At 32.7% G+C, this 19,829-nt stretch overlaps 1 protein-coding gene across 1 annotated transcript; it reads right to left on the minus strand.

Annotated features, from left to right (window-relative positions):
• Positions 1-9,033: 9,033 nt before the first annotated feature.
• Positions 9,034-13,921, minus strand: LOC134716857 (uncharacterized). Its single transcript, XM_063579868.1, has 2 exons — positions 13,861-13,921; positions 9,034-10,116 (listed from the first exon to the last, which is right to left on the minus strand). Exon 2 carries the CDS (start codon positions 10,105-10,107, stop codon positions 9,034-9,036), a length of 1,074 nt encoding a protein of 357 aa, XP_063435938.1. The 5' UTR covers positions 10,108-10,116; positions 13,861-13,921.
• Positions 13,922-19,829: the final 5,908 nt, after the last annotated feature.

Below are 19,829 nucleotides of genomic sequence, written 5' to 3' on the forward strand. Positions count from 1 at the left end.
AGCGGATAATTCTCGCAACATGATAATATCATCTGTTCATTTTCCTGGTCCAAGTTATAGAATTGATAACATTTCATTTGCTTGTAAAACACCTAGCATGCCTAAAGCTATTTCTGTATCATTTTTATGATTTGCAATAGCATACACCATTCTTCTTTCTAACCTGCTTTAAGCAAAGTCCATCGGTTCTTAGTATGTATAATCTAAGACGCATTCAGGGATGTCAGATTCGTCTAATCCTGAAACCATAGGAACAATAACTGGCTGTTTATTTTCGTTCTTCATTTGACCCATCACAGCAAGATCGAGTTCTTTCATACACCATTGACTCTTTAGAAATTCCTGCGTCAACAAAACACATATAACAACTGAGCTTTTAAGGCAGTCCTTTATAATCACTCTCGCAGGTTTTGTAAAGGAAAAAAATGTGGAAACATTTTCCAAAAGATAAATATTGCTGTTGAACTTCTACCAATGGTCTTTGGGACGCTTGATATCGCGATAAACTCATTGTGTTCGTCTGAAATTAATAAAATATTAATAAAAAAAATTATATTATATGTAAATGAAATTTTGTAATATTTAATCGTGTTAACGAGCACTTAGTCTGTAAGTATTTTTCAAGAAATTGATGGAAACTTTCTAGGATTTTGTGGATGCAGAATATATGATTTGTAGATCATTTCTTGTTAATCGTGTTTGCTATATGTAAACAAGTTTTTATTTATCTATAACAGTTTTCACGATTATCGAATAAAACTGAAAAAAGGTTTTGAAAAACCCACTCGTGTGTCAAGATGACAAAAACAAAACACGTCAGTCCTCACTGCGTATTTCTACCTTAGACTCATACCGGACAACGGGTTTTAACCGAAAGTTACAATATGACTCGAGGAATGATAGCAGGGCCTATTTGGACGGACAGTTTAACATATAATGAAATTACAAATCGTTTCCTTTATTCAACTTGTGTGTTTATTGATTGGCAGTTTATTCATTGTAAAGTATTTTAATGATTCCTCATTATCACATATATTTTTATATGTATTTAAAAGATTAAAAGAGGGCGCAAGATACCAGAGATACAATTAAACTCATAGATTGAAAATAAACTGACAAAGCCTTGGCTAAAAAAGAATATAACTAAATGCAGTACAGTTTCTAACAAGGATATAAAAGTGTCAGCTTGAAGTAATATTGCAAGAGATTTGTTCTAAAGCTACATAAATAAAAAAACGTCTAGGCAAATTCAATAAACTTGCATAAAAACAAAAGTTCGCAATCAATCAACAAAACAAGTAAAACACAACTGCCATGATCCTGATTTGGTACAAGCTTTTCCCGAAGAAAATAGTTCGTTAAACCTGGTATTATATGTAGCTTTACAAAGCTCTTATATGACAGTTTTGTTTGGGGTTATATTTAAAAAAAAAAATAGATGAGCAACGTAAACATAGTCGAAAGTCTGGTGAACGAAAGCCAACGAAATTTCACGTTTAATATGATTGATTATTTAGGTACATTATGCAACCAAATAGATACGATATAAAATAGGACTTTAAATACCTTCAGGTTATTTATAGACTGAGATGGAAATAATTCTCATAGATATAGCTTCGAGTTAGATTAAATTGTACTAAAAATAATGCTTGTTTTATTTGCTAAAGCGTAAATAACGATTGAAAACTGTTGGGATATCCAAAACAAAACTTTGAGGATTAGATTGGATTGTTTTATAAACAACATGGAGATATATGTCCAAACGTGTGTAATGATCATTTGTTAAAACATTATGTTTGTTGTTCATGTAAATCTTAGTTAACTTAGAAAGAAGATGTAAGCATCACAGAGCATCATAAAAAACTAAGAACCATTGTGAAAATACTGAAATTATTTCATATAAGGAATGACTGTAATATTTTTCTGTCTATTAAAAAAAATAACATAAAAAATTTGATGCACACTGAATAACGCGCTGTGCATCACAATTTTTAAGGAAGAGAAATGTCTGATAAGGCACGTATTGTGCTAAATACATGTATACCAGAGAAAATGTTTTCAATGCATTTTTAAACATCAAGACTTTTTTTGTATGCTCAGGGTTTTCATGGCTTTCATTATAACTTTTAAAGAAGTTTTTCCTACAATATATAGGTAATGCATGTGATTTTCACACATTTAGGAAAAGGACATTTAAAATGTTTCACTCATGAAGTGTCAACATGCAACATACCTTCAATAACACATACATAATTTCCATGATCCCAACAGGAGCCCCCTCACTTCAGCCAACAGTGTTGTGTTTTGTCTGATTAACAATATTACGTCGTGATTAACACATTATACTACAATTTTTTTTAAACAAATAGCATTTTCAAGCTGACTTTAGAGTGTTAATACAAGACATAATTGACTAAACTTCTTTCTGCTGTAAAATTTTAGCAAGGGTAGAATTGAGAAAGGGAAGGGAAACTACTGCTTATGTTTCAATTTGGTGACTATTTGGAACGCATCTATCCCATCGAATTGGAGATAAAGAATACTACAGATACAGTTAAGTCGGCTTCATATCTTGACTTACATCTAGAAATTGACAATGAGGGTCGGTTGAAAACAAAACTTTACGACAAAAGAGATGATTTCAGCTTTCCAATTGTGAACTTTCCATTTCTAAGTAGCAACATTCCAGCAGCACCTGCATACGGGGTATATATCTCCCAATTGATACTATATTCCCGTGCTTGCATTTCCTGTCATGATTTTCTCGATAGAGGGTTACTGCTCTCAAGGAAGCTATTGAACCAAGAGTTCCAAATGGTGAAGTTGAAATCATCCCTTCGTAAATTTTACGGACGCTATCACGAGTTGGTTGACCGTTATGTAATAAGTGTTCACAAATGATATCGGATATGTTCCTTAGTCGTAACTACAATCCCCTTCCCTTTCATGAATGTGACCTACCGAATTAGACTATTTACCGGATTTGTAATCACATAAGCAACACGACGGGTGCCACATGTGGAGCAGAATCTGCTTACCCTTTCGGAGCACCTGAGATCACCCCTAGTTTTTGGTGGGGTTCGTGTTGTTAATTCTTTAGTTTTCTATGTTGTGTCATGTGTACTATTGTTTTTCTTTTTGTCTTTTTCCTTTTTAGCCATGGCGTTGTCAGTTTGTTTTAGATTTATGAGTTTGACTGTCCCTTTGGTATCTTTCGTCCCTCTTTTCAGAAGGTACAATGTACAAATTTGCCTCTTTACATATTATTTATCCCTGGGGTACATTACGTGCAGGATTTAAAAAATAATGCTCTCAATGTTTGCTTTATGGCAACATTGTGGCGCTTATTGTTATGAAAGGAAATATCACTGCAATGAAGCTACTCCAACATCAATATTCTGTCAGCTTGATCAGGTTGTGGCTTTGTGCTTTAAAGCCGCATCATTGCAGCATTGTTGCCTTAACAATTTATATTTCATAAGGACCGGCATTCAATTACGATATTATCATGTTCAAAACCTTATACATCTGGTTAAGGAAAGGAAACATGAAACAGCATTCATGTTAAATTTTTTGTCTTTCAAAAACAAGCTTACTAGATTCAAAGAAGTTCACATAATTTTACATGTATGTATAGTCTGAAAAAGGAGTATTAAAGAAGTTCGTATCACTGTCACATGCTGAAAACAATAAGGTTCAAAGCCAAATGGTAGATAAACCTCATGGTTTTGTTGTTGTGTTTTGGTTTTTTCGTTTTTGTTGCTTCTTTTAAAAAGGGGGGACTTGACTGCTGCATGACTTTACTTTTTGGTCTTATCAGAGCTTTATAAATGCATATTTTTTTTAAAGAAAAATGGATTTAGGTAATACTATCTACTTACGTGTTCCAATAGGAATAAAAAATGTCTGTCTTTGCAACAATTCTTTGAAATCTCAGAAGAAACATGTCGGTCACCAGCTTTTGCAGTATTATGTTATAATTTCAAAATAACATTCACTGATGGCATACCACATTTTTCCTTCTATATCTCTTGTTCGTTCTTTCGGTAATACTATTTCAAGGAGTACCACAAATCATCAGTTGTTATGTTAAGTAACGAAACTTCAGACAAAAACAAGTCTCTTCTTCCAAGGAAAGCACATTAAAAAAATACCTGTCGTTACTGCAAGTGTCACATTTGTCTATGAAATCTTAAATGCTACACATTTTATCACAATTATTTGAAGATTATATCAAAACATATATTAAAAAGTTATTTCAGTAAGGGTAAGCAAAACAAAATCATCAAACTACAGATGGGTGCATCCTAACCTGTACAGCAATTTAACTTGATGACCAGTCATTTGGACTGGTCAAAGTTAACCTGTGACCGGATTTTGGACTGCTCTGACCAGTCCTAGGAACTAAATCTAGTTAACTTGAAAAGCAGACTTGGTCCTAGGACTGTTTAGTTGTCTGCCAAAAAGTTAACTTGGAAACAGGTCCGCTATTGATATAAGTTAACTTCGAACCAGTCCTGTCATAAGTTAACATATTAAGTTAACTTCGGAACCAGTCCTGTCATAAAGTTAACACAAATTAACTTCGAAACCAGTCTGCCACAAAGTTAACATAAGTTAGCTTCTGCTTTAACAAATCCGATCAAAACCAGACCTGTTCCCATGTTAACTTTTGACTGGTCTGCTCAACACTAAGTTAACTTGTAACCAGGACCGATCTACATCGATGTTTTAAAAATATTTTTCATATCTTTGATTCGTAGTATAAACATCGAAAATAAAGTAAAATTAATACTTCCGATTTATAAACAGGATTAAATACAAATGTTTGAAAATTAAGAACGCATAAAACGTTGCTTTGAACACAAATTTATCTGTGATCTGACAATCTATCTATTATAAAAACGATCATGGTTACAACGATAACAGGCACTGAATATATGTTCCAATACCTATTAAATTTAATCATATATGCACTTTATTATGTATATCTTTGAAAAGAAGTATAGTTGATGTTAGTTGTAAACGTCCTTGTTAGATATAATCCCTGATTTATGCAGCCACAATCAGCAATAGTTTAATTCATGTTCGCATAAATTTAGGATGCAAGCATGTCCTCCTTATATTCAAATCATTGATACGTAACAAAATTTCAGTAGTTTTGATACCTCATGCTGACTTGTATAACTAAATTATTTGACCGCATTGTCCAAAACTGACTATATGTGTATTATCCCATTTGATATCTCATACTGATTTGTACAACAAAATTATTTTACTGCATCAACCAAAACTGACCCTATGTGAACTTTAAATTGTAAATCTATGTGCCCGCATAGTAAATCAGCCATATTTTTTATGTCAAGATTCAATGTATAATACAATGTACAGAAATTTTGCAATTCATATGATAGAATAACAACACATTTTTGTTCGCATAAATTTAGAATGCCATCATGTCCTCCTTTTATAAATAAAATATTGATATGTAACAAAATTTCTGTAGTTTTAAGACTCGTGCTGACTTGTACAACAACAATATTTGACTGTATTGACCAACACTGACCATATGTGCACTTTAATTTGTAAATCTATATACCATCATAGTAAATTAGCCATATTTTTCATGTCAGGATTCAATGCCTGATACAATGGACAGCAATATTGCAATGAAATAACAACAAATTTGTTTTCGCATAAATTCATGGTGCCAGCATGTCCTCTTTTTACTCAAAATACTGATACGTAAAAAAATTTCAGTAGTTTTAATACCTCATGCTGATTTGTACAACAAAATTATTTGACCACATCCACCAAAACTGACCATATGTGCACTCTTATTTGTAAATCTATATACCCGCATAGTAAATCAGCCATATTTTTCATGTCAGGATTCAATGTATACATCAATGGACAGCAATATTGCAAAACAATAACAACAAATTTTTTTCCGCATAAATTTAGGGTGCAAGCATGTCCTCTTTTTACTCAAAATACTGATACGTAACGAAGTTGTAGTTTTGATACCTCATGCTGATTTGTACAATAAAATTATTTAATCAAAACTGACCATATGTGCACTTTTATTTGCAAATCTATATACCCGCATAGTATTGTACCGATTGTCTTAATGTTTTCTCCTGGTGCTCCTGTGCAATTTTTGTAGGACCCAAAATGTACACGTAATCAATAATATTGGAAAACTATTAATGCAAAAAAAATCTGAATAAATTGAGAGTGTCAGCATTTCATCTCTCTATTTATAATAACAGTCAGTACATATATAGTAGTTCATGATGGTGTGTAAAACAAAACTATTATGCCGCATCATCAAAGTACCAACACTGACATGACTGACATGTCTGAATTCATTTGTACTATTTACAATGATTTAATCAAAAAACAGTATACGAGGTTCTCTCCTGGAAATAGTATACTGTTTATCTATTTTGTCGAATGATTGAATATATTTATAGTTAAACGTCAAGTGACAACTATTTCAGTAACTTAAGTGCGCATTGAGTATATGGGACCTCCCATACATAAATATTATAGTCGGCAAAGACAAATCTCTCGATAAATCGGAAGAATTTGACGAGAATGTTGATATTTTTACCACAACGCATTCTTACGGACACTATACAAATTCTGTTTGAATATTCTGCGGAAAATAGAAAAGTAAATCCAATGCAAACAAGTTGAATAACAATGAAATTTCATGCATGTATAAATTTATGCATAAAAAATTTAGGAAGGGACAGGCAAAAAACGGGGAACGAAGCAACGTCGACAATGTTGTTGATATCCCGTGATTTGTAACTAATCCAGCACAAAAGGTCAAGTACAATTAACTGGGTCAAAGATGTAAACACGGGACGATGAATACAAATTCGGAAGGCAAAATGATGTTCCGTAAATAGTTATCAACGGTACCAGGATTATAATTTAATACGCCAGACGCGCGTTTCGTCTACATAAGACTCATCAGTGACGCTCAGATCAAAACATTTAAAAAGCCAAACCAATACAAAGTTGAAGAGCATTGAGGACCCAAAATTCCAAAAAGTTGTGCAAAATACGGCTAAGGTTATCTACTCCTGGGCGTAAGAAAATCCTTAGATTTTCGAAAAATTCAAAGTTTTGTAAACAGATAATTTATAAAATAAGACAATATAATTGATATTCATGTCAACACCGAAGTGCTGACTACTGTAAACACGTGATTTATACTATGAAATTTTATTCTTAATATGTATACACTGTATTTAAAAGAATGTGTATGTGATATATATAATTTACACTTTAAACTTTAGTATACTTTAATGAATTTTCCCCTGGAAATTCAGTAACTAATTACAGGGATACTCGGGCTAATGCTGTAATCCGAGTAAATTGTTAAAACAGCAGATATATAATAAAAGATATTTACTTGGGGAAAAAAAAAGATATCCCGTGATATAAGAATGTTGTTCCGATGCGTTGGATAACCTTTCTATCTGCCTTCTAATAAATAAAAACTCTCTGTGTGATTGTATAGCCGTTTTTTATTTATATAATAATACATGTTTATTGTCAAATAAAAAAAAGAGAATTTGTATAATAGACTTGTACAGTCTAGCAAGTAAATAGTTAATGATATCTGTGGAAAAACAATGCGAATGTTGTTTACATATATCAATTAAGGCTCAAGTCTGATAAGAAAACTCTTAAATACGATAATATGTCATAAGCGGACCTGTCCTCAGGTCTGGTCAATAGCAGACTTGTCCACAGGTCTGGTCAGGAGCAGACCTGTCCACAGGTCTGGTCTGAGGCAGACCTATCTCCAGGACTGGTCAAAAGCAGACTTGTCCAAGGTCTGGTCTGGGGCAGACCTGTCCTCAGGACTGGTTCAAATTAGACTTGTCCACAGGTCTGGTCTGGAGCAGACCTGTCGATAGGTCTGCAGCAGTCCTAAAAAAGCAGACAGTAGGTCTGGTCAACAAAAGACGAAGTTAACTTGCTTGACTGCTTAAAACTTAGAAAGCAGACAATAAGTTAACTTCAAGTTAACTTTTGTCAAGGTTAGGACCGCACCCATCTGAACACAGTTCCATTGTTCTGACAATATTTTCAAAATATTAACAAACCACACAACTTATAAACCATATATAAAAGAGAAGGTAACATCACTTTCAAAATTTCTCCATTTACCATTATGCTAGAGTATAAAACATGTAGAAATTTGCAAAAAAACATTGTTGTCTGCATATGTTTACATTTTCCCTCCTGTTTTAATTTATTTCTCTACAAGAGAACTCCGTAAAGGGGAATAATTTGATTAGATAAATACAGGACAAGCCAACTTTTCAGGGTCAATTGATTTCAACACAGTGAATTTGCCCACTGATTTTTTTCTTTTCTTGTATTACTGTAATCCATTCTCTCTTTTGATATAATTAGCAATATAGGAAATGGCTGCATTTTTTTACAACACCTGATCAAAATAGGCTCTAAAATACCCCTTGTAATGCACTTTTTACCCTTTTTTAGCTAGGTATATTCATTTTAAGAAAGTTTAATGTTGAACACATTTTTTTTTTGTTTTTTTCAACTGAAGAAAGTATTAAATGTCTGAATTTCTATATTATTTTTCTTTTATTAGATATAATTTGTAAAAATAGCAATTTCCCTCTTTTTTCCACTTTGAGTCCTGTTACCAAGGAAACGTTAAACATATGGGGTTAAGTGTAGTAATATTTTTTGTTAAGGTCATATGGCTCTATTGAACTAAAACAGTTTAAAGCAATAATTGTTTAATGCGTGCCGACATATTTTGGTGATTACAGAGAATTGCTCTTAAATTCAAAAAAACAATTCATCTTTTACAATTGCTTCAAATGTATGTTCGGATAATTTGCTACATAAACGCAATCATCTGTTTTGATTTCTTAATTGTTAAATCCTGAACAACTTTTTTTAACTCTGTCAATTGTTATGGGCAATAAAATAAACAAATGATTCTCAAATATAAAAGAAAATCATAGGTGATGTCTACATCTCTACAGGTAACATGCCACTATCTATAAGAAGACAATGGAAGATATTATTTTTCTCTTCAAAAGTGAAAAGATTTCCTTCTGATAAGTTTTGTAATGAGTCTTTATCGGATACTACTAGTGCTTTGTAAGGCATCACGTATTGCCCCTTCGATAGTCTTGGTTTAGAACAAAATAATATAAGTTCGGCTTTGTCATGAACAATCTCGATCTGAATGGTCAATATATTTGTGTCATTTTCCAAAAAGTCATAACAGGAAAGATCACTTTGTTCAGAATCGACACAAAATTCCCATGTTTCTGAAATTATATCATGGACTTTTGTGCTTTTAGAAAAAACAAATTTATCAAAATTCATGATAAAATTGATAATGAATACTGAACAATGCTCAAAATAATGTTTCTCAATTCTGAAGTCTAGACCAAAAACCTGTTTTAAGAGCGGATAATTCTCGCAACATGATAATATCATCTGTTCATTTTCCTGGTCCAAGTTATAGGATATTGATAACATTTCATTTGCTTGTAAAACACCTAGCATGTCTAAAGCTATTTCTGTATCATTTTTATAATTTGCAATAGCATACATCATTGTTCTTTCTAACCTGCAGCTTAAAGCAAAGTCCATCGTGTCAGGTGACAGTTCTAAGTATGTATAATCTGAAACGCATTCAGGGATGTCAGATTCGTCTACTCCCGAAACCATAGGAACAATAACTGGCTGTTTATTTTCGTTCTTCATTTGACCCATCACAGCAAGATTGAGTTCTTTCATACACCATTGACTCTTTAGAAATTCCTGCGTCAACAAAACACATATAACAACTGAGCTTTCAAGGCAGTCCTTTATATTTTGAAATATCGAAAATCCTGGTATAAAAACCTCTTCATGTCTCGCACATACAAATCCTTTTGCCTCCATTAAAGCCTGTATTTGTCTGATAGAAAAACAATCACTCTCGCAGGTTTTATAAAGGAAAAAAATGTGGAAACATTTTCCAAAAGGTAAATATTGCTGTTGAACTTCTGTCAATGGTCTTTGGGACGCTTGATATCGCGATAAACTCATTGTGTTCGTCTGAAATTAATAAAATATTAATAAAAAAAAATGATATTATATGTAAATGAAATTTTGTAATATTCAATCGTGTTAACGAATTCTTTGTCAGTAAGTTTTTTGAAAAACCCACTTGTGTCAAGATGAGAAAAAAAACCACGGCAGTCCTCACTGAGTATTTCTACCTGTCAACGAGTTTTAACCGAAAGTTACAATATGACTCGAGGAATGATAGCTGGGCCTACTTGGAAGGATAGTTTAACACATAATGAAATTACAAATAATGCTCTTGAAATTAGTCTATTTGTTTATTCAACTTGTGGGATTTTTTTTTTACAGTTTATACATTGTAAAGTCTTTCAATGATTCCTCACTATCACATATATTATTATATGCATTTAAAAGATTAAAAGAGGGCCGCAAGATATCAGAGATACAATTAAACTCATAGATTGAAAATAAACTGACAAAGCCTTGGCTAAAAAAAGAATATAACTAAATGTAGTACAGTTTCTAACAAGGATATAAAAGTGTCAGCTTGAAGTAATATTGCAAGAGATTTGTTCTAAAGCTACATAAATAAAAAAACTTCTAGGCAAATTCAATAAACTTGCATAAAATCAAAAGTTCGCAATCAATCAACAAAACAAGTAAAACACAACTGCCATGATCCTGATTTGGTACAAGCTTTTCCCGAAGAAAATAGTTCGTTAAACCTGGTCTAATATGTAGCTAAACAAAGCTCTTGTATGACAGTTTTGTTTGGGGTTATATCTAAAAAAAAAAATAGATGAGCAACGTAAACATAGTTGGAAGTGTGGTGATCGAAAGCCAACGAAAATTCACGTTAAATATGATTGAGAGAAAAAGTCAATAACAAAATTATGTCGGTGACGATACTGATCAAAAGAAGGTTAGAATTATTCAACTATAAAAATAAAGGTAAGCAAAATAGAACCAAACTTAACAAAGCTATGTGTGTCAGAAATTGCACCTCTGTATGCACGTGCACTGAGAATTATGTGACGGGTTGGATGCATAAACAACCTGTCATCTCAAACGTCTGACGACATAAGGATACATTGAAGAACGAAGACACAAAATGGGAAAACTAAAGTTAAATAAAAGATTCATAGCTTTGGCACCTACAATCTTTAACTCAACACTATCTTGTATTGTTTGCGAAGTAGCTATATATAGAGATTGAATTTCAATGTACCTCCCGATGAACACTTTGAGAAAAAGGACGAAATGTTCTCTGAAAAAAACCTTGCTTATTAATTTTTTTATCAGAAACAGATGAGGTTTTACTAAGTCTGAGTAACAGCCGCAAATTATTGAGTATCATTTCAGTTACGAAATGTGTGCTATATACCAGAATGATCGATCCACTCCCGGGTATGCAGATTTAACAAGGGCGGACATCATGGTACTCGTATTGAAATTGCATAGAAAATACAATTCAGTCTCATAGTAGTTCCCTTGTCTAGCATGATCTGTTATTTCTTTTCTTCGCGATCGGTATTGCAAATGAAGGTAAATACTCAAAATATATTGGGAAATTTGAAACCGGAACACCTACAAAAAGTGTCCGTCCCCTTCATCACTGCATGTGCGTCGTTCGCCAAAACTATTTAATGTGTATTTCGATATGAACGCGACCTATTTAATCCAGGACATTCTGTATGCGCCTGTCTAAAGAGAACTGGTAGAAATCCCGTCAGTGGCTTTCTTTAAAGATTGTATTTTATTCGACCTTTGATCTTGTAGGAGGTATTTAATCATTTTTTAATTTTTTTCACATCTTGTTATCACAGTGTAATGAAATTCTACAGGGCTTCCTTTTAATTGTTTTACCTATTGCTATGTGCAAATGTTTTCATTTAAATACATATTAGAAGTAGAGCATTTGCATTAATCGAGTATTTACTGGCGTATCCGAATCGACGTATCGTATAACACGTATATGAGGAAACGATAAATTAAGTCAAGTTGATCCCGATGAAAATATTATATAATGCGTTTCATTCTTATTGAGATCGGGATAAAATCATTATTGTAAGCAAATCTGTTCGATACGTATACGTCGATCCGTGCACGTATCCTAATACGTGAATAATGCAAATACTCTAGTTATCATAGTTGAATTATACGGAAGCGTATTAGCGCCACACATTTTTTTTTTCCCTATGTTTGCGTTATAACGCAAACATAGGGAAAAAAAATGTGTGGCGCTAATACGCTTCCGTAGAATTATGTTTATTATCTGGAAATAGGGATTTATGTAAGCACGTTTGTAATGAAACAACTGCATATCTTTCAGTTATCATCTGTTCAATACAAAGCATCCACAGAGACAAACTGGTTGATAACAACAAATGATTTGTGGATGGGTAAATCAAGTACAGTTTATTTAGGTACATTATGCAACCAAATAGATACGATATAAAATAGGACTTTAAATTCCTCCAGGTTATTTATAGACTGAGATGGAAATTTATTCTCATAAATATAGCTTCGAGTCAGATTAAATTGTACTGAAATAATGTTTGCTTTATTTGCTAAAGCGTAAATAACGATTGATAACTGTAAGGATATCACAGAACAAAACTTTACAGATTAGATTGGATTGTTTTCTAAACAATATGGAGATAAGATTTAACGAAATACATGTACTTATAACAATCAATGAAGTGGTGAATATACCATGTTTATCTGAAACCTGAGCATTATATATTTCAAACATGCGAGCTTATCATTTGGTTGCATAAGATGGTATTTCTCACTACTTCACAACTTATATTTTAAAAAATATCTAGTTAAAGCAATAAATCTAACCGGGTCGTCATGAAATTAGCTTTGACAGAAATTTATGAATGGTGTAGTTGATTTGTGTTAGTTATAGTGCATGCATCTTTAAATTATTATTGTCATTGCTTGATTTAGCAATGTAAATGTCCTCATTCGAGATGGCAGTTTTATCACAGGGCTATGAGTCAATCAAATTAATGTCATCACTTAAGACATTTTACGGTAGCCATCATTAGCTGATTGGCCATTATGACAAAAGCGTGTCATAAATCATAACTGATATTCTTCCTCCGGCATAATTACCTTCCATCTTTACCGAACTGAACAAAGAAATAACACGACAGGTGTCGTATACGGTGCAGGAAATGCTTACCCTTCAGGTTCACATGATTTCACTCCCGGTCTTTAGTGGAGTTCATGTTTTTTTTTTATCTATAACTGTTGATGTTTTTTAGTCTTTGTTTACTCCTTGGTTTTGATTGTTATTGTCTTAGTACCAGTCTCTTGTTTTCAAGTTGTTGTTATCACGGAAAAATACTTCGAAATTGCTCTGACGACAAACGGCTCGTCCCATATAAAAAACTGGATAATTGCCTGTACAAAATGGATGCGATATTTGGCAAAATCTGGGGTATTTTTGTGATTGCATTACAACCAGACTTCCTTACCATGTCGACAGCCATTACAAACGGATTATACATGCCCTTTAATAATGTAAATATGCCAATTCCTATCAGTCTTATCATGTTCTCAGGTCTGTTAACTACTGTTCATCAACATTGCTAAACAAGATTATTACACGGAAATTAAAGAATTTTAATCAATCGGGATCCTTACGACAATTGCCCGAATTACACAGTTCTAGATTACTTCATTTTAACTGTATTACTGATTTTTAGGTTAAAATGATTTTTAAGACAAAGAAGTTAGCATACTTGATTCATGTTTACTTACTGAAAATGTCGATTTATGTCCACACTCATATATATCCTGAAAACAAAACAAGTATATTTGTCCCACTTTAGGTGTCAGACCACCAATTACTCCGTCCAGTTTAGAACGTATGTAAAAGTAGACCTACTCTGACACAAAATAGTGCTTTTGATGTCCTTGTTTACTTAAACTAACAAACAAATTTGCAGAAATGAAACTTTTGGTGAAAGATAAATATATCTAGATCATTTTGAGCCAAAATTTACTTGTCTATGAGTTTGCATTAAAAATTGAGGATTAATGCGCTCCATAGTATGCTAATTTTAGATTTCCAGAAAACCAGGTTTTTCTTTTGGAGTACTTCTATTTAAAGGTCAGTTATTTTGTTAGAAGGCTTTAAAGGTATGCTGAAAATTGGCATGTAGAAAGCTGAAACATGTACAATTCAGGATATACCTGGTTTCTATGAAGTTAAACTTAAGGTAAAATTTTTAGAAAGCTGTGAAAATTGCAAAATTTGGTTGAACAGATAGGGATTTATAATTGGTGGTCTGACACCTTAAGGTGGTACCTAATACTACAGGGAGATAACTCTGTAAAATCTGCTAAACGTTTTAATTACGGAATATTAAGCTTCTCAATGATCAAAATAAGTGTTTGTCAAACTGCTATATAACCAGTGTAATTTTTCTGATAAAACGTTTGGTTCAAATTTTTTAAAATTTTAATATTTTTGTCAATAAGTAAATACTTTGTCAAAACTTCAAGAAAATTAAACGAGCCAAATTAATTTTATTTAGTGTTGGGTACCACCTTAAGAACAATATAAAGAAACCTACTAAATAAATAATGTTATATTTTTGCGTAGATTTTATACAGTTTATTTATGTAAATTGTGCAATCGTGTAAATATGATTAAATATAGGACTTTAAGTACCTGTAGTTTATTTATAGATACAGGTAGATATCTATTATCATATATGCAGGTTAAAGTGAGATAGAATATTGTACCAAAAGTGTAGTCTGTTTTATCTGCTTAAGCGGCAAAATGTTTTTTTTTTTAAAGCCGTTAGGTTATCAGGAAATCAATCCTCGTCAAGCATGCTCGAGGAGGGAACGTCAGTATTACAGCATTAATCATGAAAAGGAATTATAATATCAAAATGTTTACATGGTATTATTTCTATTAAATAACTTTCTGACTGATAGGACAATCAGTGACTAATAGGACAATCAATGACTCATAGGACAATCTGTGACTGATACTTTTGCAACAACGACATCGTTCATCAGGTGCGCTTACCGTATCTTTCAAATGTAAAAGAAAACGTTACGTACTTTAAATTATTTCCATACGTTAAAACCGAAAATAGAATATACGAATATGGGAATGATTTTTATATAACAGGGGTAATTGAACATCATAAATATATATATCATATATGTACGTGTGAACTAATGAAAACTCTACAACATATTTGACCATAGGATCACCAGCAGTGGTGATGATACATAACTGTGTACATTCTTTATATTACACTCGTCTAAACAATAACTCAACCAAATTAGAACTGTTAATTTGCTTTCGCAATTTTTTAGTTTTTCCCTCGCCGGGATTTGAACTCGTGCTACTGAGATATCGTGACACCAAATCGCCTGCACTGTATACGACGCGCTAGGCACTCGATATATATATATATATATATATCTGTCGTAGAGGTGTCACTGGTTCAGACGTACTTCTAATATATATTTTTTCTGTGAATATATCCTACATTAATTTGTAAGATCCTCTATGATAAATAATTCAGCTGATCTGTAAACAAATCCATCTTCGTGCCTTACATATTTACAATGTACTGTGTCACAACGCTAGATAAAAGTGGCGAGAAACGGTAACACACGGCCACTGAAAGCTTAATTTTTGTAGTGGCTTGGTGATTGGTCGTGACACCAATTGCTGTGCTGAAATTTAGACTTGTATATACATAATAAAAGCAAAAGTAGAATACTAGTGTTCAGAATTTATAAATCGAATGAGAAAAAAAAAGATATCCGGGTTACAAACCAAAACCGAGTCGAACACATCATCTATGAAAGGAAAGAATCACCAACAGGATTACCAAAGTGTAACAAAAACACACTATATGATAACAACTGCCATATTCTGGACTTGGTACAGGACATTTTTGAAAAATAGTGGGTTGATAATGGTTCAATGACTTGCATAACCACCCGATAACCATTAACCAAGAAATCTTGTGACTTTTATAATTTTATTTACATTTCAAATGTCTATTATCTCATTGCACTCATCATTTAAAAGGTGTTTGGTACATTTAAAAGTTTTAAGTATCTCGAATACACAAGTTTATCATATCAAATTTGAGATATTGTCACTTTAAGTACATTTTATTGTGATATTTATATTGTTGATACGCTTGCTTTGGTAGATTGAAACTTGAATAATGGCGGAGAAAGAGAAAAGGTAATTTTAAAAATACTTTTCATTTCAAAATAGGAATTTATACAAATACTATTTGATCACAAAAAGGTTTAATATTGAAAGAAATTAGATTATATCTATAGATCCGATTCCATAAAGGCCAAATTTACTACTGAATTACTTGCATTTAAATTATGTTATAGGTTATTTTCACATTCATTAAAAAACATGTGTGTACATTGAATTGGTTTGGGTCATTCTATTTTGAATACCTAGTTGAGTGTCCATGTTAAAAAATGTCCTCTGAATTTAAAGTGAACGGAAAAAAATCATACAACTAAATTGATTGGAAATGTATAGAAAAATCATTGTATCTTTTAATTATGTAATATTTGCTATGTTCTTGTGGTCACATTTTAGTAAAATTTACATGGTTTCCCAAAATAAAGGGGTTACACGGAGAATCTTTGCCATGAACATGATTATCTAAATAAAGACAACAGTAGTATACCGCTGTTCAAAATTCATAATTCGATAGAGAAAAAACAAATCCGAGTTACAAACTAAAACTGAGGGAAACGCATCAAATATAAGAGAACTGCGACAAAACAGAAACACCTGACATCAAAATGTAACACACGCAGAAACGGACTATAATATAACAATGACCATTTCCCTGACTTGGTACAAGGCATTTTAAGATAAAAATGGTGGGTTGGACCTAGTTTTATGGTATGCCAAACCTCCATAATGGCAATGTTAATTATAACATTAAAATGACAATATTATATGACAGAACCACAATACAAATGAATGGGAGAAATTAAAGGACAGACTAATAGCCAATAACAGGTACCTGGTTAAAACTTTAATACGCCAGTCGTGCGCCACGTCCAAGCAAGACTAACCAACGACGCTCACTTGAAAAAAATTTGAAAGGCAAAGCAAATATAATGCCGAAACGCACTGAGGATCAAAAGTTCTAAAAAAAATTGACTGATGCGGCCAGTGTTATCCACCTGGTACAAGAACAACCTTTTTATTTAGAATATTACATACTTTTGCAAACAGTAAATAAAACATAAAAAAAGAAGATGTAGTATGAGTGCCAATGAAATAACTCTCCACAAGAGACCAAAATGACACAGAAATTAACAACTATGGGTCACCGTACGGCATTCAAAAATAAGCAAAGCTAATGCCGCATAGTCAGCTTTACATGGCCCGAAATAACAGTGTAAAACAATTCAAACGAGAAAACTGACGGCCTAATCTACGTTCAAAAAATGAACGAGAACGAATATGTAGCACATAAACTAACAACAACCACTAATTTACAGCCTCCTGGCTCTGAACAGGCACACACATTCAGAATATGGCTAGGTTAAACATGTTAGCGGGATTCAAAATCTCCCCTAACCTGAACAGTGGTATAACAGTACAACATTAGAACGAACTATAACAATCAGTTGAAAAAGGTTTAACTCATCAGATGGATAAAGTTACAAGTGGATGCGAACGGGAACTTGTATATCCCAACAACAAAAAGAAACTAGGTACAGGTTTGAGAATACTCGCAGTTACATGTAACTGGCAGCTAGTTCAAAGTCACTAACAACGAATAAAAAAAGACCATGCATCTGAGACTAATTATCAATCCGTTCACCTCTAATAGCCAATGGATTTAGTTTTCGTAATATTGAATATAACATAAATAGAAATCAAAAAGTGATTTTAGTAGAAGCTAGTAAGTAGTCTAGTAAGACTAGATTTTAACCCGATTTTGATTTTACATTTTACGTTCAAGTACCGGGTGTAAATTGCAGGATAAAACAAAATATGTTTGTCGAAATATAAAATATATTTGTACGCGCTACGAAACATAAGAAAAGCTCGGCCAGCCTCGCTTTTCGTCCTATTTTTAACGCTCATACAAATAGATTGAAAAAAAATCAATGTAAATACTATATTGTTTATTAACTCTTCATTTACCATGTTTTAAATCAGAATGTCTGCTTTTATTCTATTTAAATAGTACATTGATAAAGAAAGGTAGCAAAATATATATAATCACCTATAAAGAGCTTCGAAAAAAATCAAGTAATACATAATTCGAATGGTCTCAGTAATGACAACAATAAATATATATATTCATATATACCAGACAGCAACCAATGACAACCGCTGAATTACAGTTTCCCGATTTTGAACGTAACATACAAGATATAGCGGGCGTAAATATATTTGTGAGTACCAACCCTCGCCTTACCTTGAATGACTGGAATATACAAATATGGTTACTCTTGGCCTTCCTCCGTCCGGGTGTTCAACCATCTCCAAAGAGGACTGTACGATTGGCTGTGCAGAATGTAAAAGTTTATAGACCGTCTGATCAGAATTGGGACGTTAAATCAGATGCTAGATATACATGAACCGGCATGTGAATCCACACTCAGCCAAAATGTCACAATATGAAAATGTAGTTTATATTTAAGTAATAATTCATGGAAGCCATAGATTTGTTGGATTTACATATGGCCTTCAAGCCGTGATATTCGAATTTTATCGGTCATCAAAAATGAAGAGAAGTGTCGTTTCTGTGGCTGTTCTATTTAACCCACTGTTCGATAAATGTAAAGCAAAATCTAATAAATCTGAAGCTTACATGAATCATTTCTTTAAAAAAAAAAAAGCTAAAACAATGTGATTGGTTCTTTCAATCCTGAAACCCAACATTTGCATTTTTGCAATTGTTCAACCACTCTTCTGTGCTGGAAAAAGGGACTGGTTGCTATTTTACAAATTTTTTATTTTATCTAACTGACTGATAATTTCTTCTCTGAGCACAGTAGAGTGTTAAGAACAATTATCGCTAGAAACTAAGAGAGCATGTGCCGTTATCGATAGTATTAACAACGTCGTCATAGGTAAGATAACGATGAACAGACTATCATTAAAATTGAGAAAGGAAATGGTGAATGTGTCAAGGCGACAACCACCCAACCATAGAGCAGACAGCAGCCGAAGACCACCAATGGGTCTTCAATGTAGCGAGAATTCCCGTGTTCATCTTTAATCGATTGCTTTTCTCACTTTTGCCGTCACGACTCAAGCGAGAAAATCAATTTCGTTGAGATGACAAACGATAATCCAAAATTATCAGTCAGTTTAATAGATCAAATGAAAATTTCTTAAAAATAGCGATAATGATGAATATAGTATACTTATTTTCAGGAAGGTTAGACCATTTTACCCCTTCAATAAATATGAAAGTATGAAACTACCACACATGTCACCAAGCAAGAAAGATGTCGAAAGGTTTATGGACTCATTGAGAAACTTTAATTCTCGTGAAACAGATGTCATAATCTGTTCGGCAATGAAATCAGGTAATAAACACGTCGATTTTTGTTATCTTTAAGGTCAAATTTCAATAAATCGTACCAAACGGTAACGTGCACTTATAAAAGTGTAACATTACGATAACTGTAATTTTTCTAAATAAAAAAATCAGACGAACAGTCATTTTAACTTAGATCTCCCC

This window comes from Mytilus trossulus, chromosome 4 (assembly GCF_036588685.1).
Source record: "Mytilus trossulus isolate FHL-02 chromosome 4, PNRI_Mtr1.1.1.hap1, whole genome shotgun sequence".
Classification (NCBI taxonomy): Eukaryota; Metazoa; Mollusca; class Bivalvia; order Mytilida; family Mytilidae; genus Mytilus; species Mytilus trossulus.